The 27694-nt window shown below is 45.0% G+C and overlaps 1 protein-coding gene across 3 annotated transcripts in view; it reads left to right on the top strand.

The window, feature by feature from the left end:
- The window catches only part of PIAS2 (protein inhibitor of activated STAT 2), a 515220-nt gene that overhangs the window by 66403 nt on the left and 421123 nt on the right, over positions 1-27694 (top strand). For all 3 annotated transcript variants that reach the window (XM_086960351.1, XM_086960352.1, XM_086960354.1), the window contains one exon: positions 8699-9155. In XM_086960351.1, the coding sequence (XP_086816477.1) occupies positions 8699-9155 (457 nt within the window). The remainder of the gene's footprint in view (positions 1-8698; positions 9156-27694) is intronic.

Raw genomic sequence — 27694 nt, 5'->3', positions numbered from 1 at the left:
GATGTACGCTTTGGATAGAGCTTGTGCACTGGACGACGGGGGTAGGTTAGGGTTAGGGGAGTTGGAAGTTGGAGTTTGGGGGGTGTTTGCAACGAAAATGTTGTTTCATACTGGGACAATGCATTCTTTCTACTGCCGTGTTAGATTAACACATATGGACTGCGCCTAATAGCTCTTTGCCAAGGACGGGGTTCTTCCAGCCCCCACAGGTTGCTCCATGATACTGTGTATTTGTCTTGGTGTGTCATGCTGAATAAAATACTTTAAACCTAAACACTACCTCAATAAACAAGTAAGACTCACTTAATTCATCAGCGGCAAGGAGAGATTTCGAAGTCATTCTCGAATGTCCATTAGCACAAGCATTTGCTGCCACAGTCATATCTGATAGAGAATGATATATGCAATTTTAGATCCAGCTGATCCATCTCTGTTTTGGGAATAAATTGACTCTTGACCATCGGCCGAAGCGGTCACGGAAACCCTTTCCAAAGATGTGCCGACTTTGCAACAACCAGGAAGAATCATTAGCACACATTTAATGTACGTGTCCTATTTTGCTGAACGGCCGGCGCTTCTGTGTCCGTAAGATTTTTAATCAATTTGGAGTCGGAACATGCTGACATGCGATAATATTCTGCCTGCAAGGTGATCCTTCTATCATTACAGTAAGGTTCATACAAATTACATACTAGGGGAATAAATGCCTGGCCTCGAGACCCTTACTTTTACATTATTTGTTTATGGTGAGGCAGGTAGAATGAACATTCAGGCATGTTTTATGAAATACACCCTCAGGTCAGATTAGACTCCCACATGCAATGTAGCGAGTGCTTAGCGTCAATCTGTACACCTGCAGTAATGCTTTTACTGGATAATGTTTTATGGCACATCACATATACACACTTTCTGATGTTGCAGGTAAAGTGGACATTAAGGCATGACGCACGAAAGAGACGCTTAGGTCAAATTAGACTCTGCGATGTCTTGCAGCAAGTGCTCAGCGTTAAATGGTGCACCTATAGTAATGCTTTGATTTACTATTGTTGTTTTGTAACTTTGCACACTGACTTAGACATCCTGAATGGACTTTTGAAGTGTTCGCACTGCAGCACTTTATTTGATGATTTGATTTAGGATTTCTAGAGCACGTAGCTACCCTCGGGCGTCCCAGCGCTATCGTAAAAGCTTGACAGTACTCCTGGGGATGGATTATTGGGGAACAACCAGGTTTTCAGCAGTCTGCGGAATGAGAGAAGATTGTTTTCTTTTCGGATGTTAAGGGGGAGGCTGTTCCAGAGCTTAGAAGCGTTATAAGAAAAGCTGCGACCGCCAGCACGAGCTTTCCTTATTCTGGGAACGCTTGCTAGAAACAGGGTGTCCGATCTGAGCTGTCGGGATGATTTGTGTGGCTAGATTAGGGGTCTCAGTATTGGAGGGCCCTTGCCTTGTAGGATTTTATGGGAAATGCACAAGGCTTTGAAGGAAATGCGTTCTTGGACGGGAAGCCAGTGAAGAGCCTTGAGGGAGGGTCTAGCTGAGCATCTAGATTGTGTTCCAGTCAGTAGTCTTGCTGCGGCGTTCTGGGTATGCTGCAGTTTTTTTATGGCAGCTATAGGTGCACCTAGGTATAGGGCGTTTCCGTAGTCCAATCTTGATATAATGAGGCCCTGAATCAGAATTTTCCCAGACTGGGGGGGATGAGCGGAAGGATCTTACGGGCTGCTCGCATGAGCCCAAAGCAAGTGCCGGCTGTCTTTCTTGCTTGGGCTCTGAAGCTGAGATCCTGGTCTAGCCAGAAGTCAAGGCTTTTGATTTCTTGTTTTGGTATGGGGGGGGTGCCCATACTAGCTGGCCAGGCAAGGGTTTTGGGAAGTTTGTTTGGGTTGCCCAGAAGCATGATTTCAGATTTCTCTCCGTTGAGTTTGAGCCTGGAGTCGCCCATCCATACAGATATGTTGTGCAGACAGGAGACTAGATTGTCCATTGATTGATCGGCCTGGTTGATGGAGACGACTAATTGTGTGTCGTCAGCGTACATGACCACCTTTATGCCGAATGGAGGGACGATGTCAACCAGGGGGGCCATGTAAACATTAAAAAGTGTGGAGCTCAGGGAGGAGCCCTGAGGGACTCCACAGTTCAAGGGGAGAGATTTAGAGTGGCCGTGGCTATCGGCTACTTGGAAGGTCCTGTGTTCCAAGTAAGATTTTAACCATGCCAAAGCGGTCTCTGAAATGCCCGCTTTTTGGAGACGGTGTAGAAGAATGGTGTGGTCCACCATGTCGAAGGCAGCGCTCAAGTCCAGGAGGATCACTGCCACTGATCGTCCTGCGTCTAGAATGACCTTGTCTCCTCAGTCACTGCCAGGAGGGCGGTATCAGTCCCCTGTCCAGGTCTGAACCCTGTCTGTGAGTGGCGAAGGAGGTTGTTAGACTCTAGAAATGTTGAGAGTTGTTCATTTACGATTCTCTCTGCCACGTTACTAATGCCTGGAAGGAGGGAGATGGGTCTGAGATTAGAGGGGTCCAATGGGTCTAGGTGAGGTTTTTTTATGAGTGCGCGAACTACCGCACTTTTCCAGCTGGCGGGGGCTGTGCCGCAGGAGAAAGAAGCATTTATCAGCCTCGTGAGATGGGGAGCTATGGTGGTGGCTACTAAGTTGAGTTTGCTCATGGGGACTGGGTCATCTGGGGATCCACTCTTCACACGGTTGAGAGTGTTCAGCAGCCTCTCTGTGGAGACGGGAAGGAAGGCTCTTAGTGTTGGTGCGTTCCATTTACTTGGGAGCTGTTTAGCGGGGAGAACTGCGTCCAGAGACGATTCTATCCAGTCTCGGAATTGGATGTCTGCTAGCGAGGGATCTTGGCTCAAGGTAGGGGTGGAAGCTATGAGCTGGTGGGTCCAGGCAACCGTGTTTAGTTTATTCCACGGGCGTGACGGCGCTTCGGGTGGAAGGCTGGGGCTGGTTAGACTGGTGATAGGGATACTGAGGAAGATAATGTGGTGATCTGTCCAGGGAATAGGAAGGGGAGAGGAGGTGAAAAGTTCTTGGATATTTGAAAAGATGGGGTCCCAAAGGTGGCCCTTTTTATGAGTGGGCAGGAGGTTTTTCAAGGAGAGGCTGATTGCTGAAAGATCTTCCTTGAGGTCTTCCGCTATTTTGTTCCCTGGATCGTCAAAGTGGATGTTGAGATCTCCTAGCACAGTAAAATTGGACGATAGACAGGCTAGGGAGGTGGCAGTCTCTACCAGAGAGTTAGGGAACTGTTCAAGAGGTCCCGGGGGTCTGTATATAAGTATACCCGACAGAGTTTTTTCCGGTGAGAGATGTACGGAAAATTGAACATTTTCACAATTGAGGATTGGACTGTCCTTAAGCTGGCAGGTAAGGTGGGCTTTTGTAATTATTGCAAGTCCGCCTCCTGATCCTTATCTTCAATTTCACGCACACACGCTTTAAAAAAAAAAAATTACAAGAATATCTCACAGTACCGTACCTTTTTTGATTACTCTTTAATAGTTTGTACAGATGAACTTTATCGATCATTCGACCAACGCTGCCTTTTAATCTCCTTTAAGACTAAACCGCGTGGTACATTAGAAGGGAGAAAGTATGTACTGAGCATCTTCTTACTATGTTACATAATACAAACCATTGGTTGTAGTATGGCATTACACTGTGGCTATGTGATTGTTTGATCTTGTTTTGCAATGGTTTTAACCTATCTGGCAATAAAATGTATCCTCTCTCTCTTGAAGAAAGGCAAGGATTGCTGGACCACAACTGTGGGGGCTGGGGCTGTTTGCCTCTACTTTTTCGGGGTCTGTCCTATGATGGCTCTGCAAACTTGGCCAAGGACAACCCCTTTTGCACTTGGCTCTCAGTGGTACCAATGGTGAGCAGTTACATTCTTCTCAGAGAGGGTAGTGTAGAGCCGCATCATAAAACAGACTCCTAACTCATCAGACAAACAGCAGCACAATAGGGTGATTGTTCAGACTGCACATCAACACAAATATCCGAAATGTGGATGCTAGGCTATTGTAACCAGTAAGGCTGCCACCCCCCTTTATCCTACTACGGCCTCTCTCGTATACTTAAGTCTTTCAGGGCTGGTGTTTAAAACAGTGTGTGTGCATTGCTTACCCTTTAATTATTAGTTTCTTCAGGGCTACATTTAGCTTTTAGTCTCTTACCTGTTCTTTGGGCTGCAGTAGGGCACACATCAACCTCCAGCTCTCAGATTGTGTTCACTGTAGGCTTGCTGGTCATGGTCCAGCCACGCTCCTGCTCTCATCAACTTGGGCAGGTGCAGGCTGCAGAGCAGTGTCCTAGATGCAGCGTAGGTTGTCTTAAATTATGGCCCTCTTTTTGGCTTGATGGTGTAGGCAGCAGGTGGTCCCCGTGGCTGTCCAGGCCTATTCCCTCCAAACTGATGAATCTTGTTGATAGTCACGGGGTTTCCCAGGCGTGTAGCAGTGATGCGGTCCTCCTTCCAGGTGCAGGTCTTAAAAAGGCGACTTGGCACCTTCTAAGTGCTTTTGGCAGCAATGGTTATGTCCATTCGAGCACTCTGAGAGTTAGCTCCACTAGCAGTCAATCACTGCTTTGGCTTACAGGGACAAAGTGCCTTAAGGCAGCAGCTTCTCTTTTAAGGTGTAGCCTGTGCGGCATACAATGGCAAGTGTGTGCCTAGCCCCATGTCCAGTACATTCAGGGCTTTCTGAAGCATGTGTCCTTGGTTCGCAGTGTTCTTCAGTGGTGTGGACCACTCGTCCACAACTTGACAAGTGACATTGTCACACTGACAACAGTCACTTTGGGTGCACAAATGAGTGCTGAAGGTCAATGCCAATCTGTTCTTCAGCAGTGTAGACCGATCAGGCACACTCGAGCTGGTGCCACAAATGCGATGGCTAGGATGACAATAGGACTGTTTCAGGCCCCCTTCAGCAGTGCGGTAGATCCTCTGCTCATGTTCAGTGACTGGTTCCAAATTCGGAGCACACCAGACACACACTTCTTGAATCTCTGTTGGAAGTACAACAGGATCATGGTCAACTGCACTTGTCCATAGCAATAGGCCGCTCCTCCTGGAGAGTCAAGTTACAACTTCCCTTTTCATGAAGGCAGGTTTCCTCCAGCGTTCCAAGACATGGAAAGTAGTTCTTCCTCCAAATCAGATTGCAGGTGATGTCCCTTCACACCTGAGAACCTGCTCGCCATAGAGACTCCAGCTCTGGTTGCACAATAGTCCTCTGTCTACTTTATGGCAAAACCCTTCCTTGGTTACAGAGATCTTGGAACTGGAACAGATGGGATAACAGCTCCTACTCTTATACAGGTACATCAGGCAGGGGATGTGTACTCTCAGGCTGCTCCTTCAGCGCCAGATTGGGCCTGTATTCTTTCCATGTGTTCTCTGGCTGTCTTCCAGACTATGTCCAGCAGGGTTGTCTCCAGGCTGGAGTAAACACAACAGAGGCACAGAGAGGAGTGAGCAGTCTGAAACGGACTATCACAGCCACACCTGAGAATGATCAGGAAGAGACAAAAAGATGGCTCTTTTCTAAAGACACTTCACATCCTGAAAATAGGAGCAGCAGTCCCACCCTTATCTTCTACTATCCATCAAATGAACAATCTCCATGAAGCGTAATCAGCAGCCCTCTTTATAAAAGGATCGGATTACATTCAAAGGGGAAACCTTCCTGCTTTTTCTCAGCTTCAATGAATAGGTTCTCTCCCTCCAATCTAAGGAATGCTAACAATACATTTCCACCGTCTGAGAAAGTAACATCACCTCTACCTCTTGCACAGGAACAGGCCAGACCTCCCAAAATGGCACCTGTAAGCTTGTGCCACTGTGCGCTTGGGATCTCAGTGCCAGGACCTGGTTCAGCACCAGCAATGTCATTTTACATGAGTGCTCTGTTAGGCTTTCACTCTTGTGATAGATAAAAGATCTGCCACCTTTTCACTAAGTGCATGAACCCATGACACTCTGCTTACTTGCCACTATCAAAGCCTTACTTGGTGCGCCCCTCCAGTTTCAAAACAAGTTCTGGGCCAGTTCAGGCCCAGTCTCTTGTCAAAGGCTGGCCTAAGCCTTTGCACAAACTCAAGATTAGCGTGAACCTAGCCCAGAATCCAAAAATGGCAACACCACATATTCGCAGTAGAGGCGCCTGGGGCAGCGGACACAGCTTTACACCATACAGGTGACGAAGATAAGAAGGATGACTAATCTTGGTGGAATTGGCGCTTCACAGTTTATAGGCTAATATCTACAGTGATGAGTATATATGTCGTTGGGTGCCTAGGCATGGGTTGTCATCCTAACCCACAAGTAATCCACAGATTAAAGTTTTTCAGTACAGAACCTATCACACCAACAAAATGATTCAACAAGGACTTATAATACAGTTTTCATGAAATTCAACACAGTTACGCCAATGAAGAAAATTAAGGTTCTTTTAATCTCAAAGGCTTTCCCTCAGTCCAGCCAACATGTGTTTCGTCGATAGGGCGGAAACCCACGACTTCATCAGGGCTGATATCAGTTTCTTCTGGACTTATGTGCCTTCTGGCTGGTTATATTTCCGGCCCAGCCTTATGTGGCGTGGGCAATCCTTTCTTGTCAGATCTTGGTCTGTGTTAATGCGGATGCTTCAGATCGGTAACTCTTAATGTTCTCCGTATATCGGTAATAATGATATGATTCCGGAGTATATATAAACAATAGTAGTGTCCTTCCACCAGTGATATTAGTGGAGTGAAGTTGCTTCCCGCTCCCAATATTATGGAGTCCTGGAGCGGCAAAATCCCACCAGTGTATCGAGCGGTCTTCCGTATTTTGGACTTCCAAAATACGGAAGACCGCACATTTGTATTTTGGACTTCCAAAATACGGAAGACCGCTCGATACACTGGTGGGATTTTGCCGCTCCAGGACTCCATAATATTGGGAGCGGGAAGCAACTTCACTCCACTAATATCACTGGAGGAAGGACACTACTATTGTTTATATATACTCCGGAATCATATCATTATTACCGATATACGGAGAACATTAAGAGTTACCGATCTGAAGCGTCCGCATTAACACAGACCAAGATCTGACAAGAAAGGATTGCCCACGCCACATAAGGCTGGGCCGGAAATATAACCAGCCAGAAGGCACATAAGTCCAGAAGAAACTGATATCAGCCCTGATGAAGTCGTGGGTTTCCGCCCTATCGACGAAACACGTGTTGGCTGGACTGAGGGAAAGCCTTTGAGATTAAAAGAACCTTAATTTTCTTCATTGGCGTAACTGTGTTGAATTTCATGAAAACTGTATTATAAGTCCTTGTTGAATCATTTTGTTGGTGTGATAGGTTCTGTACTGAAAAACCATACAGGTGACCTTCCTGTCCCAACAGGGGTGTTCCCCTTGCGGGCATTAAAAACGTGCCATGTTACCCAGTGCTGCACCTGTTATCAAAGAGCTTCCATTACAATTAATGGACAGAATGTTGAACAATGTCAACTATTCACCCCAGTACAGAGATCTAGTCCTGAATACATCGGTTTTTTGCTCACCCTTCCATTTCAATTTAAACCCAGCCATATGCGAATCAGTCTTGATCCTGCTCCCCATGGGAACAGTCCTTTTTTCATCCTAATTGTGAGGTGTATTCCCAGATGTGAGTCCGATGCTCACAGCGCCACTGGATTCAAGCTAGTCTGGCTGATGAGGGGTGATACCCTGAAATCGGTCCTAGTATACTTGTTTCCGGTCCAGGAAGGACCTGGCTTGGCAGTTAGGGCAGTCTTGACCCTGATCTTCACGGGATAACCATGAAGATCAGGGTCAAGACTGATTTGAATACGGCTTGATTCAAACTGGAGTGGCAGGTTTAGCAAAAATACAATGGATTCAACCCAGATCTTTGTGACTGGGGTGAATTTTGAATTAATCAGCATTCTGTCCATCATGTGTTCTTTTTGCTTTTCTTCCAAAAAGATAAGCATCTTGAAGTCTGATTTACTTTCCTCTCCTCCCCCGAATTCATTGTTTATAATTAGACTGCTATTGGACAATTTTTGGCCCAGAAAATCAAATGATACCTAGACTATGGGTGGCATGGTTACTAGTTTAACAACATTTTTTCTTGTTCCACCTCTGCACATTTGTGATTGATAAACTCAACATGCTATTTTTCAACTTGTATTTTTGTGAGGGAGACATGCTGAATTCTAGCTGCCGCTAAACTCTGTTATTATTGGCGCCTCTGTTGGGACAGGAAGGTCACCTGCATGGTGTACAGTTGTGTGATATAGGTAGTGTCTTCCTGACTTTTATCAAAATGGAAGGATTTCCCTTTTCACTCAGTGTTCCCAAATCTCACCCGGCTGAAGTAATATGGCTTTCTATTTTAGCTGTTTAAAAATTTTTTTATTATGCAGTTCAATATTTTAGTTGTACTGTGCTTACTGCACTCTGGGACTCCAGTATTTCCTAACCCTACATTGGCTGTGCAGTTATAGTTCCATTACACACCTTTTGCAATCACATATGGAAGATGAGAAATGCTTTCTTCCTATTTTTTTAATAAAAACATAAAATACTATAATAATGCTTAACTAGACCATTTGTAAATGTACTAAATGAACTTAACTATGTTCTCTCTAATTTTGTTCCCTGTTTAGAATATGGTCTCGAGTTTTCGGGTTTCAGAGCTGCAGGTTTTGCTTGGATATGCAGGACGTAACAAAAGTGGACGGAAGCATGAACTGTTGGTGAGGGCATTGCATCTTTTGAAAAGTGGCTGCAGTCCTGCTGTTCAGATTAAAATTAAGGAACTCTATCGTCGCCGCTACCCGAGGACACTAGAAAGTCTTGCAAATTTGCCAGACATCAAATCATCTGTATTCAACTTGGACATGAAGTCGTCACTAGCAACAGACTTAACTAACATTCATTTGCATCCTTCCACGTCCACACATCAGTCCTCGTCCTCACCAGTTGGATCAATTCTTCTTCAGGATACAAAATCTCATTTTGATTTGCAGCTGACCCCAATCCCGCCTGTACATCCAGATGTGCAGATGAAAAGCCTCCCATTTTATGATGTGCTAGATGTCCTCCTCAAGCCTACAAGTTTAGGTAAGTATGGAAAAGAAAAAAAAACAGTTTGGCTGCGTATAGTGTTGTTTGAATTTGCAGTACGGCTCAGACTTGTTCAGCGGTGTTTAAGATGCAGTACCAGGAGCTATTTGTGAGGATTGTCATTATGTATGCAGTTTTAAACAGTGAGAGTCCAGCTTCAGAAATTCTAGGAAGTGTTGTACCTGATGCAAGACCTAGACCAACTTGATACTTATTTTACAGATTAATAGAGTTCCAAGACCTGTTGATAGTGTAGTCCAGGTGGAATGGCCACTGTATGCTGCAGGGGAAATAGATTATTTACCTGTAATAATGATGTTATTCAGTATTTAGTATTTTCTTTTTTAAACAACAAAATTGATTAGTTGCTTCACTCTTCCAGAGTTGGATCAAACCCCCTAAAGTAGCCTGTCACCAATTGTGCATTTATTAAACCGTTGTGCATTTATCAGAATACCTCATATTTCTTATTAGTTAATTGCCTAAAAATGTATCTCTGCAGTTGCACAAAACCAAAATGTTGAACCATCTTATGCACTGTTATTAATGCTCACAAAAAGTGACTGTTTCTGCAGCATGCCCAGGCTTAACAAAGTAAACCTAGAATTGTTTCAGAGTGAGGAAACAAATGATTTCCACCTTACAGATTACATTTCTCTACATGTTTGACACATTTTCCAAGTACACTACAGACTCCTCAATCTGCAGAGGTGACATCAGACATAGAGTTGGTATTTCAGTTGAGATATCAGCTGTGACCTGAGAACAACTATTATTTTGAATATTTTGGGACATTGATTTGTACTACTCTAGATAACTTCCCTACATTGCATGTACTTGACTGCATTATCATCCCTTACACCACACTTTAAGTGTTACAAACTCCTTTTTGAGAATAAACCATATTGTAGATCTTTGAATTGTCTTCATACTAACTCCACACTGTGTGATACTATCCCTAAAACCGATTCAGTTAGGACAAGCCCAATGAGAATTGAAGAGCTATGGATTTTCTTTGCATTATATAAAAATGCATTCACAGTTTCCCATAAACGATTTTGGACTCTAAATTCTGATGCACAATCTCCCATTAAAAATAAAGAAGAAAGTGCTTTTATAGAATCCATATTTATCTGTTCAAGAAAAATTGCCTCTTCGGTACACCTAAGATAACCTTTTTATAACTTCAAGAAAACGTATGTCCCTGGGCATATGACACTAGATCCAATTCACTTTAAGTCTTTCTATTCCAGAAATAACCCATCAGGTTTTATGGTGGTAATAGGGCGATTCCAGGCTCAACGTGGCATGTTAAGCATTAGTCCAGGATTCCTGCTTTCATCAAAGATTTTCAGTATATCCACTTTAGAAAATGTGCATAAGGCTACTATTCAAAATATGACTCCTTTTATATGGTCACTAGTTATCCTTAAAATCTGTCATAGATCCTGTCCTCCATTACCTATGTTGGACACCATTTATCAACTAGGTTTTAAGATCTAAGATATCTAACACAATTTTTTATTCCGTCTATCTAATAACTATTAACATGGTTTCGGTCATATGTCTAATGGCAGTGTGGCACAGCCTCTGTCTTAAGAAATTTACCCCGGAACAAAAAGTGCCTTTTCCTAAAATTTGAAATAAATCAAGAGAAAATGTTGCATTAGGGAGAGCACACTATTACTTTGGAGTGACCTAAATAGTTATTTTTAATGTATGTTTACCAAGAAAAAGGAGTAATCAATATTCCATAATTGAGGTTTAACTCCTTGATATTTGATGACTTGAATACATTGAATCTCTTGAATATTAAATTACATATCGTTCTTGTCTGTTATCTACACAGTTTCCGGCCTAGTTGTTTGCTGCTACCAATGCATTCAAGAAACTAGAACAACTATGGTTTATGAAACAGAGTAATTCTAAATACACACTAAACAGTAATAAAAAAAATTAATCAGGTCAGTTAAGCCTCTCACTACAAAGTGTACCTTTTTAAATTCTAGTAGAACAACCATGATGGTCATCAACATTGTGATGGGACTCCTTAAATTCTCTTTGCTGCTCTATCCTGATTACTTTTCTTATGCTGAAGATTGTTATTTAACTACCTGCTAATCGAGTGTTGGTTTTGTCCTGTGTTCAAGACTTATCAACCATCTCCACATGGATAAAGAGCAATTCGCTCAAGCTCAACTTGGACAAAATTTGTGTGCTGGTAGTTGGTGTTGCATCTACTACCTGGTCCTCTGAGTGATGGCTGCCTAAAATGGGGTCTTGTCGAATCTCACCGGTCAATACTATACGCAGTATGGGGTTCCTTTTTGCCGGCACTCACTCGCTGCGCCCTCAAATTAACTTCCATTTACTTTGCCACTTTGATTCTTCTAGAAGGATTCTTCTGATTCTTTGTGTCTGGACTAAGCTGTGGTACTACTGATTATATCTTCCAGTCTTCACTACTGGACTTCTTGTCTCTTGGATTTTCTGGATATCCCCTCTTTTGCCTCCATACCTTATATCTTTCCTCCTACCCTCCAGAATGCAGCTGCCTGCCTTATTTTGGCCACCTCAAGTGACCATAGGAATGTCCACTGGCTTCCCATAGTAAAAGTACGTTGTTTTCAAGAATCTCTGTGTGTTCCAGATAGCTGACTATGGCATTAGCACATCTTTTCTGCAGCATCTATTTCCTGCTAAATGTTCCATCATCAGCTGCTCTTCTTGTCCTTCAAACACAACTCAAACTTTCTTACCAGAAAGTTATTTTTTTGTTTGTCAAATGCTAGAACGCCATCCGTTTTGCTGTCCGTTCTCAGGAAACTTAGATTTTCCCAGAAAATGTTTTATACTTGGCTATTGTCTGTTTTTGTTCCAGTTAAGCCAGCCTGGTAAGCTTTTCAGGCTAGGCCACTGCCAGGACACCTTTTTATTATAACCATTGCCCTCTAGAAATTGTTGTTCGTTATCTTCTTTGAAAGCATGCCCTACGTTGTAACAAAGATTTTATTTTCCCATCGAATATACCCAAGGCATTAAATGTTTATATAACATATAGAACATATGTGTTGCTGAGTGACATGGAGTAATTTTTGGATATGCAGTGATCTTTTAAAAAAAAAAAAAAAAATCTATCCTTGTATTTCAAATTTTGTTAGAGAGACTCAGCGTGTAACCATCAGATATCTTTAAACTATTAAGTAATGCTAATATACCTTAAAAGAAATCTATGCCCTTGTGTGACCTGCAACACTTACTCTGTGATTGGAAACACAAAATACCGTGCGTCTTCGAATGTCGAAGATACTTTGTTTCACTTTTTTAAATACGTTCTTCTGTTTCACTGTTGAATACATTCTTCTCACTCATCAGGCTGCATAAAGATATGTATATTAACTGATGCGAATCTTAATTGAGATGAAACGTCTTCCTCCTTCCAATTATGTCATTTACCCACAAGAATTTCCCATAATCTGCCAGATATACCAAAGATTGTATTGTATTGTATATTGGATTTATATAGCGCTTATCACCCAGGGGTCTCTAAGCGCTTGCCTTGGGAACCCGTCCTGGCTTTTCCCTGTGAGATAGCCCCTACAGGGCATCCCCAAGGTGAAAGCCAGGCATCCCGCCGCGGGGGGCCGTTGTGGAGATTGAGCAAGCTTAATGCCCAGAGTTGCAGAGTGTGAACCCATGATTAGGTCAGGCACCGAAGCGAGAATTATCGAGTCCGTGGACATTTGAGCTCAAGACCCTGCCGCGTCGGGGATTGAACCCTGGTCCCGGGTCTGACCTCTGCTTCAGGGTCTGCCTGCTCTAACCAGTGAGCCACACTTCTCCAGATTGAACACATTTAACATATTCTCCCCAGCCACGTCACGCAAGCACATTCTGTTGCATGATATTTTGTTTTTGTTGCCCTACACCAGACAACTGGTTAGAAGGAATATGATGTGTAACTGGCTGTTTTAATTGTGCATCTTTACTTTCATGCCTTTACTTCCCCACCTTCACTCGATCCTGCCAAATGAATGTATTTGTAATCCAAATACTACTTTTTCATCTATTTAAATACATTTAAAAAATAACTCTATTGGAATCCTAATACTAAGTTTAACCCTGTTATGAACCCAATGTAAGTATTTTATTTTCTACCCTCGTTCTCCTTAATCTTTGAGACATTTTTCTCGTGAGCATTTACTCAAGAAAAATGCCATTTTAAACTTCACCTCTTTGGTGAACTCGGTTCTTTGTGCTGCGGATTCTGAACCATTTCTTTCATTCCCGTTCACTTTCAGCTGCAAGAATCTGGCAAGGGTTTGTCAGGGACTTGTGACAAGGGAAATGAAAGGATGATAAGATTAGTAGCAGAGACCCAATATCACACAGGGAGTTAAAGAGAAGAAGGGATCCAATCGGGAAGCTCCATGCAAGGAAACAAAGAAAGTAAATCGTCATTAAGAGCAAGCATTGAAAAAGATGCAATTAAGCATTCACCATAAGTAACACATTAAGTGCATTCAAGATATACAAATAACGAAAGTAGATGCAGCGTACAGCACTCAGGAGCTCACAACCAGACTTACTGGAAATAAGTTAATCATCTACAACTGTTATTACACATACTGCCTACATGATAACCACATGTGAGATATACATGCAAATGCATGGTCTGTGGTGCTGATGTTATGAAAGGAAAAGTAAAGCCGGTACTCACAGTGATTGGGAATCCTAGGTAGCCAGCTTTGCCTGCAAATCAAAACAGGAACATGCAATGTGGTAACAGTAAGGGGTGGTCACTGAATACAAAGCCACACTAGACGAAAAGCTACTGAGCCATAGTGCTTAATAGGAAAGGAAACCTTTGGCGTAATGCGAGAAAACTAATCAAACATAAACTGGAACTGAGGCGGCTGGGATAGGAAGGAAATGCACTGGGAACCAAGGAAGCTGAGAAAGAAAGGCAGGGACTGAAGAAGTAGTGAAACAGTACGAGCTCTTAAAACAAGGACACACTCCAAAATAATGCTGTTTGAGTATACAAAGAAGCTCTGCAAGACTGCCATTTTCAACGAATAAGGATACACTACTGACAGATGCCACTAAGGATAACGAGCCATATTTTTGAGGGTCCGCTTCAGAAAGCTATAATATATTATACAGGCTGCCTTAGCAAGAGGTGGTATCTAAGAAACATAAGAAAAAAACAGATTAGAGCAAAGAAAAGCAAAGAAAAACAGGTTGACATTCAGTGGTATAAAAATGCTTAGCATTGGGGAGACAAGAGCCAGTGCATATCAATCATCAGAAACCCAGACAAGCACCGCCCAGCCACATGTTTACCGAATCCTCCATCTTCTTAGACTGCGCAGGCGGAATCGAAGCAGTGAGCAGGTAATATATCGGTTGAAAAGTTTGTCAAGTAAAGCAAACATGTTGCTACAAAAACATTGTAAATCTGAAATGGAAATCAAGGGCCTGGTTACGATCTCAGCGGACTGGTTACTCTATCACGATAGTAACTTATATCCCGTCCGCTGTAAAATAAATCTTATTATATCCTATGGGATTTATAGTTCCGCCGACGTGATATACGATTGTGACAGAATAACCCTTCCGCCAAGATCGTATTCAAGCCCCTAAGTCTTGAATGTTTTCCAGGAAGCTGAAAGGTCAGTTTTGAGATATGCCACAAATTGAAGTCTTCCGGAGGCAACACATTCTGTTTGTTCCATACCTTGACCTGGATCTCAAATGAAAGCCAGGTTAAGAATATTGTCCAAGAGGCTGGAAGCCAGTACTTAAATATAAGGAAGCATGGCACGCCCCATAGTAAAGGGCTCGAGAACGGAGTGAGCAAATTTCTACAGTGGGGACCAGAGAGAAATATATCTTCTCTTTAGAAAATGCCTCTGCAGCTGGATCCATATTACACTGTAAGCTCCTGAGGAACTGTTGATGGCGTTTCTGCTCTCAGCTGAATCCTCTATCCCAGCAGTCATATCCTTACTTGCTGGTGCTCATCCTGTGCTGTTTCCTCAAGGTTGCATGTGGTCTGTGCAGCACATACATAGATAATATGTATACAACCTCGAAAAATGTATTTTCTCGAAATATTTTAGTACCAGAGTTGACATAGTAATCTGCATAACCCTGTATTATTATGGGATTAGTTTGAAAATACATTTTTGAGGCTGTGACAAGGAGTCTATTCATTTATGCACCATTGTGCCTCACTTGCTGTAATTCAGGTCATTTTTCAATTAGTCAGCATATCCAGCTGAGGCAAAGTGTAAATCATTTCCCATTAATGGCAGAATGTTACCAGATGTAGAGCATTTTGTGAGCTGTTATTGACAAACATACTGTCTGGCTTTGTCCCTTTAACAAAACTGTAAATAAACATAAGCAACTCTATTGCACCTCTGAGTAGTTGTGAACGTATTGTGACGCATCCAACCATTAATCAATTGAATTCCCCTCTTCACATAACTTCTGAGAATGGACTCTATATCCCATCACTAGCTGCTCTAGCTGAGTCTCTTTCCTAGTTCGTCTCTTTCCTAGTTCCATCATTGCCTTTTTCTCTGCAGTATTTCACTTTTCTACATTCAAAAGAGTCTTTCCAGCACAACCCATACTATGGGCACTCTCCAACATAGAAATAAGTTCATAGGCATGTTCACAGAGTTCCACGTCTTCTATTGGACAAAACTCATGAAAGTTTGTTTTTGAAAAAATCTGGTTTCTGAACAAAACTGTTACTGGACACCAAGTGAGCAAGTGAAACCGGTTCATTCAAAGTTTTATATAAAAAGATTGAAGGTGTAATTTATGGATCGGACAACAGCCTGAAGGCCTGAGATACCAGATCGACTGCAATTACATGAGTCACAAGATCAGTATGTAATGTCCACAGATGTTATGGCACATTTAAGGTTTCTCCAAGTAAATACCCTCTAACTATTTTAATTAGTTTGAAACTGGAGGCTTGCAATTTGCTGCACAAAGCCATGTAAAAGACAAATTGTAAAGAGTTCTGCACCATGTATTGTCAGAGACATGGATGCATTTATAGGCTGGATCTGTTTTCTACCAATAAATCAGCTCTCTATAAATTGGCACTGGGTGACTAGCCTTTCATCACTAAGAATAGAGGTCCTCATCTCTACCCCCAGGAAGATTGTGTTACTTACTAGGCCATGAGTGAAACACCCATGTTTTCCTGGCAAAGCAATCATCCACCTTAGTCGGAATGTGCTAAACTCACAACCAGTGACTGGCATTGAAGAATGTAAGGCGGAGAAGTCTAGAAGGCAGGCCTTCTCTAGTTCCACACTAGGCATCTAGATCAACTTCCCCATCAGCACTAGAAAGTCTCCTGCAATTCCGATAGAAATCTAGTACCCATCTCCTCAAAGCGTTTTTGGCCACAGATTCATAACCTTTGAAAAATCTGTCTACTGTAAAAAATCTTGAATAATATCCAAAGACCTATGGTCACTGCTCATTGCTTGTTGCTCACAAGCTTATCACAGTCTACAAGTACATAGATATACATAGTCTTGCCTTTGTAGGTTCACTGACACTATATTGTGGTAAACAATATTATTGACAAAAGTTTTGTCAAAAATTTCGTTTACCGCAATTTCATGCTCTTATACTTATAATGGTATGTACAGAAATATCGTAAAAAATATCCTTGACGCTAATATAGTCCAAAAATATATAAAAGATAGATTTTTTAAATATAAATTGTTGAGTAGTAACTGTTAATTTTTTATAGATATAAAAACAAATAATTCATGAAAAAAAATCTATTTAACGAATCTAATGAAAATTATTGAAGGCTAAGAATATTAAATATACTATTCCTATTCTAGTTTATGCAACAGTAGGGCAAGTGTTGGACTTCAGGGTTTTAAATTGACTATTTACACTCCAGTCTAAGCAACAAATGGTAAAGCAATGCATTTCAGAGGGATAACATTTACTATTCCAACTCCAAACAGAGCAACAGTAGAGAAAGTGATGCACTTCGGAGGGTTAAAATGTACAATTCTTTTTTTTTTTTTAAACCTTTATTAGTTGCGTTCAACACAGAGTCATGACAGTGACAGCATTTACAATCCAAGAAAGCAATGACCATGGTACATTCAGTAGGAAAACCAGCATCTTCTCAGGGGCTAGTACAATGTAAATACATTCCTCAACGTCCAGCAGTGGGAGGCCAATCAACAGAAAAAATCCATCCCCCACACCCAGTCAGGGGTGGAGAGAAGATGGAGACCACCTCATCTTCGTGTACAGGTGTGATGGCAAGCAAGCAAGGGAGGTACCACAGAGCCCTTCGAACCCCCATCGTCTCCGCCACAACCAGTCAACCAGCTGTGTCACTATGTGCAGTAGTATGTCATGTGTGCGTCGAGAGAGCGCAGCACCACTCGGCATCACAGCTAGCGTCCAGTATAAAGGCAATCTGAATGCAGTATATCGAAAGCGGTGCACGACACTCACCGACCTATATGTTGTCTGTAGCGACGTGCAAGCTCAGGCCCCAGTGTGTACGTCTGTCCCCACCGTCCTGTTGTGCCAAAGTGTTGGGAGGGTGAGGGGGGTCTACCCCTTAAGCAGTATCTCATGACCCACAATTATCCCAGACCGCCCATCGACAGTCCATCAACAAGCGCGCCATCCCTACCCCAATCAAGGAGGGCCGAATCACCACCCATCGTGTGAGATGTAGTATGGCGAGTGTGGTGTAAAGCACTCATACGCTCACAGGCCCGAGATCGGCTCGTCATCCCCAGAGGAGTCGCTGTGAGCCGCCTGAGACATCCAGTATACCTGTAAAGGGGACCAAAAGTCGTTGGGTGTACAGCGGGCAGGTAACAATTCCGCGTAGACGCCGTGCTGGTCCTGGCAGTACGTAAGGTCATCCAGCCATTCCTTAAATTTTGGTGCCCTGCCCCTCCCCCATCTGCAAGCAATCCTCCTCCTAGCGAGGAGCAGCGCGATATCGACAAATCTACGGTCTGACTTGGGTACATTTCTGGTATATCCCAGCAGCATCACCACCGGTTCCAAAGGAAGAGGGCCAACGATCATTATTTGGAGCGCAGCATGTACCTGCTCCCAGTATGCCTGTATTGCTCCACACTCCCAGGCCAAATGGAGGAAGCCCGCGCCCTCCGCTCGGCATCTAGCACACCTATCGTCCTCTGAGAGGCGAAAGCGCAACTTCCTGACGGGAGTATAATAGTATCTCTGTACAAACTTGTAATGAATGATTTTCAACCGACAGCTGGAGGAGATTTTAGCCGTGACCGAGCAGCAATACCTCCACTGCTCATCAGTGAGCGCAATAGGTAGTTCAGAGTCCCAGTCAGCACGCGCCTTGGACAGAACCAGTGGGCGCTGCTCACGAACAGCAGCATACAGTTTGGACACCAAGTGCTTGCCATCCGATACGAGCAAGATATGCAATGGCAGTACCGTCCCTGGTTCCTCCGGAAAGCTAGGGAGAATGTCTCGCATGCCCTGACAGAGTCTAATATAATAAAACACCTCCATGGGTGTCGGGGGAGAAGCCCGGAATATCTGATCTTTGGTGCGGAACATTCCATCCTGAAACAAGTCCCCCCATGTATCCCCCCATGTATTAAGGTGTACGCGGTTGCACATGGAACGAAATCCGTTTTCCACCAAGAGCGATAGTTTCGGGTGGTATGCAAGGGGCATCGCCGGTGAATAAAGCATAGGGGCACCCAGCAGTTTAGGTACTCTCCGCCACGCATCAATAGTACAGGTAACAGTGGTAGCAGGCGTCTCAACATCCCCAACCAGTCCCATCAGCATGCCCTTGAGCGGGAGTGGATGCACGATCCAATCCTCAGCAGCGACCTGTGGCATAAAGGGAGCGGGGTTAACCCAGTGATAAGCGTGCTGAGCCTGAGCACTGAGGTAATACACTTCCAGATCGGGTACATCAAAACCGCCCCTATCATATGGCTGCGTCAAGACCGCCCAACTAAGGCGCGGCTGCTTACCGCCCCAGAAAAGGCGAAGCAGCTCCGATCGAAGTCTTCTGAAAAAGTAGGTACCTGGATAATAGGGTATGTTTTGGAATAGGTATAAGAAACGTGGGAGGACGACCATTTTAATCAGGGAGGCTCTACCTGCCATCGAAAGCGGGAGGGCCAACCAGCGGGTCACGTTATCAGTCAACCGTGAGATAGCCACCCCATAATTCAACCGGATGGTGTCGTCTCTATTGAGCGACACCTCAATGCCCAGGTATCTCAAGTCAGAGCTGCACCACTCCAAGGGGTAATCCAGCGGAAAACGGGTAACTGAGGCCGTGAGGGGGAAGAACTGCGACTTCTTCCAATTAATGTGCACTCCGGATATGCCGCCAAACGCTACAAATTCTCTTAGAAGTGGGTTGAGGTGTTCTTGTGGGTGCCTAACATACAGAGTGACGTCATCCGTGTAGAGGGAAATTCCAATCTGTCGTTGATTACAGTTAAAGGCACTGGCCTTGTGCAACTGCCGAATCCTGCAAGCCAGTGGTTCTATTGCCAGGGCAAAGAGGAGGGGCGACAGGGGGCACCCCTGCCTAGTTCCCCTTGTGATCGGCATCTGTGCCGAGAGCACACCATTGATGACGACCCTAGCAACCGGTGAGGTGTAGAGCAGCGTCACCCAAGCGATAAATATCCGGGGGAACCCCATTCTGCCCAAGATAGCCAACAGATAACCCCACTCCACCGAATCGAATGCCTTGGTGGCGCCCAGAAACACAGCAGCGACCGGCAAGTCGGGCGAAATGGTAGGTATAAGGGAGAATAGCGTGCGGAGGTTATGGGATGTGGCCCGCCCTGGGACAAAGCCAGATTGATCCGGCAGCACCAGAGTATTCATAAGCAGGGTCAGCCTAGTCGCCAGTACTTTTGCGAGAATCTTAGCGTCGCAATTTAGCAGCGACAGGGGTCTATAGGCATCGGTGTCCATCGGGTCCTTTCCTGGCTTCAGCAGCGAAGTGATCGCCACCTCTCTCATGGAACCCGGCAATATCCCCACTTCTAGCGATTCCTCAAAGACCTCCTTTAGTACCGGTGCCATGATGTCAATGTAGCACTTATAGAATTCGGCCGGTAGACCGTCCAGCCCCGCAGCTTTGCCATTGCTGAGGGACATGATCGCCTCCCTAATCTCGTCCAGCTCGAAAGGGCATCCCAAGAACGCCCTGTCGCCATCGCTTAGCCAGCAGAGTGCTATATCGTCTAGGAAGTTTCCGAACTCCAACTCGCCCACCCGTTGTGTGGAGTATAGCCGTTTGTAGTGTTGCAGGAAGGTGTCCTGAATTCCTTTAGAATCCCGGCAGGTATGCCCATCGTCATTAAAATGTACAATTCCCACTTAATTCTGTGCAACATTAGGGAACGCTTTGGACTCAGAGGGGTTACATTTACTATTGCCACTCCAAACAGCACAACATTAGGGAAAGTGTTGGACTTTGGAGGGTTACAATAACTATTTCTAATGCAGTGTGTGAAACAGTAGGGAAAGCATTGGACTTCGGGGGTGGGGATTGAATTTACTATTTCCAATCCAAAAGGCTCAACAGTAGGGAAAGTGTTGGACTTCGGAGCGTTACATTTACTATTCCCATTACAATCTGTGCAACATTAGGGAAAGCATTGGATTCCGGAGCGGTGAAATTTACTATTCCAACTCCAAAAAGGGCAACAGTAGAGAAAGAGTTTAACTTTGAAGAGGTTAATTGAACGATTTCTACTGCACTCTAAGCAAAAACATATAATATATGTGTGTGTGGCTGTGTGTGTGGCTGTGTGTGTGGCTCTGTGTGTGTGTGTGTGTCTGTGTGTGTGGCTGTGGCTCTGTGTGTGTGTGTGGCTCTGTGTGTGTGTGTGTGTGTGTGTATATGTATGTATGTATGTATATATATATATATATATATATATATATATATATATATATATATATATATACACATACATTAAATTAACAATTTACATAATTACTAATCAATAACAAAATGATCAATTAATAAATAATTGTTATTCAGTTATTAACTTCCAACCCTATACCCCTACAAACCTAGCAGCCCACTCCCTAAATATCACCTAAAACATAAGTATTCCATAATTTACAAATTTAAAATCAATCAAATAATTAAGGATTAATAACTGTTAATTATTACTTAAGTAACTTCCCACCCTAGACCCCTACAAACCTAGCAGCTCAGAACTAAAATATGAGTAGGATGAAAAAGAGTTCCATAAGTTACGTAATGAAAAATCAATTAAATAAGTAACAATCGTCATTTAATTATAACTTAACATCCCACCCCATATCGCTAGAAACCTAACAGCCTACAAATTACATATCATGAAAATAAATCGGTATTACATAATTAACATAATAAATATCAATCATATAATTAAATAAAATCAGTTAACTAATTCACCTGTATTACCTTATTAACTTCCCACCCTACTCCTCATACAAATCCAATAATAGCTAAATCACTATAAATAAATATTAATTATTGAATTACAAGCTGTATTTTCAAAAAAGTAATCCATAACATTATTATTTCAATGAAAACAAAATAAATAAACAATATTTTTAAAAACTACATTACTGAAAACTATATTAAAACAAGCATTGGAAATGCAATAGGTCCCGCATTAGAAAAGTTGGAGCTATTGGTCTTGTAAATGACAAATATTTTATTTATTTGTTGGTTTTTAAAATAGCTAAATTGATAGCTTTGTCATTTACAACGCCAATAGTTATAATTTTCGCGAATGTGACACCTATAGCATTTGGAATGCAACATGTTTTGTATTTACGTGACTTAGATGGCAGCTCTGGTCGTTAGGCCACATCTCTACAGAGCAGGAGAGTGCAGCAGGGGAGAGAAGCACAGCAATGCAATAGGTCTCGCATTAGGAAAGTTTGAGCTATTGGTATTGTAAAGGACACATTTTTTATTTATGTGCTTGTTTTGAAAATAGCGAAATTAATAGCTTTGTTATTTACAATGCCAATAGTTTTATCTTTTGCAAATGTGACACCTATTGTAACACAATATGTGTTGTAGCACTGAGTGGTGTGAGGTTGAGGGGTGTGAGGGGGTGTCAGGGTGAGTGGGTGTGTGAGGGTGAGGGTGAGTGAGGGGGTGTGAGGGTGATGTGAGGGTGTGTGAGGGTGAGGGTGTGTGAGGGGGTGAAGGTTAGGGGGTGTGAGGGTGACTGAGGGTGTGAGAGGGTGAGGGGATGAGGGTACGGGTGTGTGAGGGTGAGGGGGGTGATGGTGAGAGGGGTGATGGTGAGAGGGTGCGAGGGTGAGGGGGGTGAGGGTGTGTGAGGCTGAGTGAGGGTGAGAGGGTTGTGAGGGGGTGTGAGGGTGAGTGAGGGTGTGTGAGGATGAAGGGGTGAGGATGAGTGAGGGTGTGTGAGGGTGGGTGAGGGGGATGAGGGTGAGGAGGTGTGAGGGTGAGGAGGTGTGAGGGTGAGGAGGGGTGAGGGTGAGGAGGTGTGAGGGTGAGGAGGTGTGAGGGTGAGGAGGTGTGAGGGTGCGAGGGTGATGGGGTGAGGGTGCGGGGGTGAGGGTGTGAGAGGGTGTGAGGGTGAGATGGTTTGAGGGTGAGCTGGTGTGAGGGTGAGGGGCTGTAGAAGCAAAAAAGGCAGCCATCTGGAACCTTCCAGATGATGTAAGAGCTGCGCCGATAAAAATAGGGTTATATATTTCCCCACTGACTCCTATTAAAACCGTTAATTTTAGGCGGGAGAGAGCATAGATAAAGCCATTGTTTGCTTTGAAACTCGGGAATAACCTGTCTGACTCGGGTCTGTTGAACGGTGCTGCTTTTGCAAGATAAGGGTGCATGGGTAGGAAGTGACTTGCCCAGAATCACAGTTTAGTGTAGAGGGAAGCCGATATTACAACTCTTCTCACGTAGCTCAGAGTATGTGTCGAATCAACTCTAGGCACATCTGGAATCTAGAGCCCGATCCCACCACCCCGGATTTGGGATCACGCGGCACTGCCATTAAATGTGAGCAGTAAACCGGATCGGCTTCCTGGAGTTGTTTACCTAGACGAGTGTGTGCGACAAGCACAGTAAATGCACAAGCAGGTATTGTAATAGCGGGTTGCTTGTTAATGATATCAGCACGGGGTCGGGGCTGTGCAGTGAACAGAAGGGATACTGGGGTGTATTCACTTTGAGGTTGGTTGGAGGCTGTGGAGATATGGAGAGGTTTGTTAATTGGGGCTTTGAGCGAGTAGCCTTCATTTTGGAGAGATTTCTATTCATGTTCCAGCGCCTGGAGGTGCTTCACGGATCGGACTGGTTGGTGGAGGCGAGCCAGTCGGCAGTGGAAGCGGGAGATTTTGGTTCAAATATATTTGTTCACACTTGACTTTGCAGCACTGTGTGACCCTGAGCAATCACTAGCGCCATGTGACCCTGAGCAGTCACTAGCACCGTGTGACCCTGAGCAGTCACTAGCACCGTGTGACCCTGAGCAGTCACTAGCACCGTGTGACCCTGAGCAGTCACTAGCACCGTGTGACCCTGAGCAATCTTTTTATCTTTGTCTTACAAACAAATCTGTCAATCTAGTGATTCGAGAACAATGCACGACCAGGCATAAAGCACTACATTTTCCCTTTACAGTCACAATGTACGTCTATTCGTTTCCGTATACCAGTGCTGGTGTTAACAGTAATCTGAAGTGTATCTGTAATGGCTGCCAGGCTCTGGAGATATATATATATATATATATATATATATATATATATATATATATATATATATATATAATATATATATATATATATATAATTATATATATATATATATATAATTAATTCCTGGCTTAGCAGGGCCTTTTCCCGGATGAGTCGTCTTCACTTAGTCATTGCACAGAGGTGGGTGTGTCTTAATGCTGGTAGGATGGGGCGGACTCGTTATTGGTTACGAAGGACGCCTTGATTCTTGGAATGCACTGTATTCCCTGGGAAGAGTATCCCTAGACCCTGCCTGCACTGCACGAGAAGAGAGTTCCAGGCTCTTAAAACAAGACGGAGGGCATTGCTGTGGGGAGGGGGGAGGAGAAATGTGACACAGCGGGCAGGGGAGGGGGCGGAGCGGGGAGAGCGCCGATGAGGTTGTGAAGCAGCAGGGGCCTTTGAAGTGAAGCTAAGCTTCACTTCAAAGGTGTGGGAGGAGTGCGGCTGAGGCCGAGCGCACGCTGGGGAAGCTTGTGGGGCGGAGCGGGAAGAGCTGCTGGGGAACAGATGGCGATTTGATGATGTGCACGCGCATTTTAGGTCAATGCGCTTGCGCATTGACCTAAAAGCGCACGGGCACAGCACCAAATCGCCAGCACCAAATCGCCAGTTGGGTAAAGTCTGTTTAAGTCCCTATAGTCTCGCTCTGCTCAATGCGCATGCGCATTGAGAGGCGAGACCTAAACATAGATATTCCTTAAAACAATATTAGTTTCCTAAAAAACGTTATTCTAGTAATTCTAGGTCAGCCAGAACATTGGGTCATTTTCTTGTCTCCTCACCATGACAGCTTTGTTATGTTATGTTATGTTAGATTGCATTTTTATAGCGCTCGGCTACTCGGAAAGAGTGTCCCGGCGCTTTCCACAGGCAACTTGCAGTGTTTGATCAACATAACAGATAAAAACAGACCCCGATAGAAAAGAAAGAAAGAAAAACCACCTAAACAGAAGAGTTAAAAAGCCACGTCTTCAAGTTCTTCCTAAAATGAAGCAGGTTTGGGGTACTACGCAGTGCCAAAGGGAGCGAATTCCACATCTGGGAAGCCTTGAAGCTGAAGGAGCGCCCCCCAGTGCGAGCCTTCCTCACGCGTGGAACCACAGCAGTGAAGAGGGATTCAGAACGCAGTGAGCGGGCCGGGCGGTAGAAAGCTAGTCTTTTTTTCAAATAGCCAGCGCCTGAGCCAAAAAGAGCCTTGTGCATCAGGGTCATAGCTTTGAAAACAATCCGTTTCCGAATTGGCAGCCAGTGGAGTGACTGCAATAGCACAGAAGCCCGTGCCCGTCTATGCAGGCCGAAGATTGCCCGGGCTGCCGAGTTCTGTGCCACCTGCAGACGCTGGACTAAGTAATCCGGAAGGCCTAGAAAAAGGGCATTGGCATAATCAAGCCTAGATCCAATAAGCGCCTGCACCGTAATCCGTCTGTGCTCCGCAGACAATAGGGGAAGAAACTTGCGGAGCATTCTGAGGATACCGAAGCAGGTGCCGGACAGGCCAAGGATGTGCGCTCTCAGAGAAAGTTGATTGTCGAGCTTGACACCCAAGTTCTTGGCGACCAAGGATGATTGTGCCGGAGGACACATGGCAGCCGGCCACCACTGCCGCCACTCGGGATCGGAGGCACAGCCAAAGAAAAGAACCTCCGACTTGCTGGAGTTGGCCTTCAGACAATTGAGCTGGAACCAGCTGAAGACCCTGTCCAAGCAGTCCCGGATTCTCTCCCCATCAAATGTCTGATCTTTTTCACAAGTGAAGAGGAGTTGTGTGTCATCGGCGTAGGACACGATCTGGGCTCCGTAGGCCTCCACCATAGCCGCCAGAGGGGACATAAAGATGTTGAATAATGTCGGGCTCAACACAGAGCCCTGTGGAACCCCAACACCCAAAGGCGGCATCTCGGCTGAGCTCTGGGATACCCAGACCGTCTGGCGGCGGCCCTCCAGGAAAGATGTAAACCATCTGAGCACCGTCCCCCGTAGGCCGATGTCATAGAGCCTGGCGAGCAGCGCCTTATGGGGGACGGTGTCGAAAGCCGCCGACAGGTCCAACATGACTAGCATGGCCTTGCCACCCCCATCCAAGGTCTCCCTGATGATTTCAGAGACCTCCACCAGCGCCGTTTCCGTGCTGAAATTCGGACGGAAACCGGATTGGGATGGGTGGAGCAGATTGTTAGTCTCCAAGAAGTTAGACAAGACGCCATGAACATGTTTCTCGGTGATCTTGGCCAAAGCCGGAAGAAGTGAGATTGGCCTATAATTAGCCAAGACCTCGGCATCAAGACCTGGCTTTTTCAGGAGGGGGATCACCATCGCCCTCTTCCAGGAGCGTGGGACACTCCCCTCACTCAGGGAGGCATTGAGGATCGGGTTAACCAGGGGATTTACCACTGCCGCCATCCCAGCCAAAAATTTGGCGGGGCAGGGGTCCAGTGGGGATCCAGATTTAAGGCTGGCTAACAGTGTACAGGACATATCACTGGAGACAGGTGGAAAGTCCTCCAGGATCGCCACAGGCGTGGCCGATGTTCCTAGTCCTGTTCCAGGATCACAGCAAGCCTCCACTGTGCTCTCCGAAAAGGAGGCCTGAATAGCCTTAATCTTGTCGGTGAAAAAGATGGCAAGATCACGTGCCCACGTGTCGGGTGACACAGGCGGGGGTGAATAAGAGGAGGGAGAGGTGAACTCCTTCACAATCGTGAAGATCTCCTTGCAGGAGTTCACTGATGCCTCAATCCTCCTGGCGAGATATTCCCGCTTGGCAACAAGAATGTCGTGATGATAGGCCTTCACCGCAGATCGATAAGCGAGTTTGGCCTCCCCATCATATCTGTGGCGCCAGGCCCGCTCAGCAACCTTGCATAGGCTGCGAGCCATGCGAAGCGCCTCTGTGAACCAGGGCGCAGATTGCCTTTTCGCCGAGGAGCGGGGGGTTACCCTAGGAGCAAGGTCATCCAACCTCTCAGTCAGCCATTGCTGCAAGGCCTCCGTGTCACTTTCCAGATCTCCCGAGAGAGAGCAAGGATGTTCCGTGAGCGCCTGCTCTAACATGGCTGGCGTCACTCTGTGTAATGCTCTCGATGCCGGTCTGGGCACCAACGGCGCGCAAATGTCAGAGCGTCCTACCTCTAACACAGAGAACCCAATCAGCTTATGGTCCGACCAGAGCACAGGCCGCGTTTCAATGTCGACAATAGGGACAGAGGAAAACACTTGGTCGAGGGTATGCCCTTTCTCATGTGTAGGCCCCGACACAAACGGTGCCAGACCAAGTGGTGATGTAATGTCCAGCAGTTTAGCCCTATCCGAATCGTCCAAGACATCTAGATGAAAGTTGAAATCGCCTGCCAGCAAACAGTGCTGTGCCGACAGCGCCAGCTCCGAGATGGCTGTCTGTAAGTCCCCCCAAAAGGTGCCCGCCGGACCAGGAGGCCTGTAAACTAACAGACCCTTGAGCGCCTGGCTCGGAGACAGTTTCAGCATAAAAGCGAGGGATTCAGAGCTCCCAATGGGGTTCCCGGGAAGAACAGAGCAAGGCACGTTCTTCCTAACCACCACCGCGACTCCACCTCCCCTGCCCTTAGCTCTGTCTTGGCGGAAGATGTTGTAGGTTGGAGGGATCGCAGTGAAGATGTCCGGGTTGGACGCCTCTCCCAGCCAAGTTTCGGTTAGGAGTAGACAAAGAGGATTCTCCCTGACCAAGA

Source organism: Lissotriton vulgaris, chromosome 3_1, assembly GCF_964263255.1.
Source record: "Lissotriton vulgaris chromosome 3_1, aLisVul1.2, whole genome shotgun sequence".
Taxonomy (NCBI): Eukaryota; Metazoa; Chordata; class Amphibia; order Caudata; family Salamandridae; genus Lissotriton; species Lissotriton vulgaris.
The sequence above is the reverse complement of the archived record's forward strand: the minus strand, read 5'-3'. Positions and strand labels throughout refer to the sequence as shown.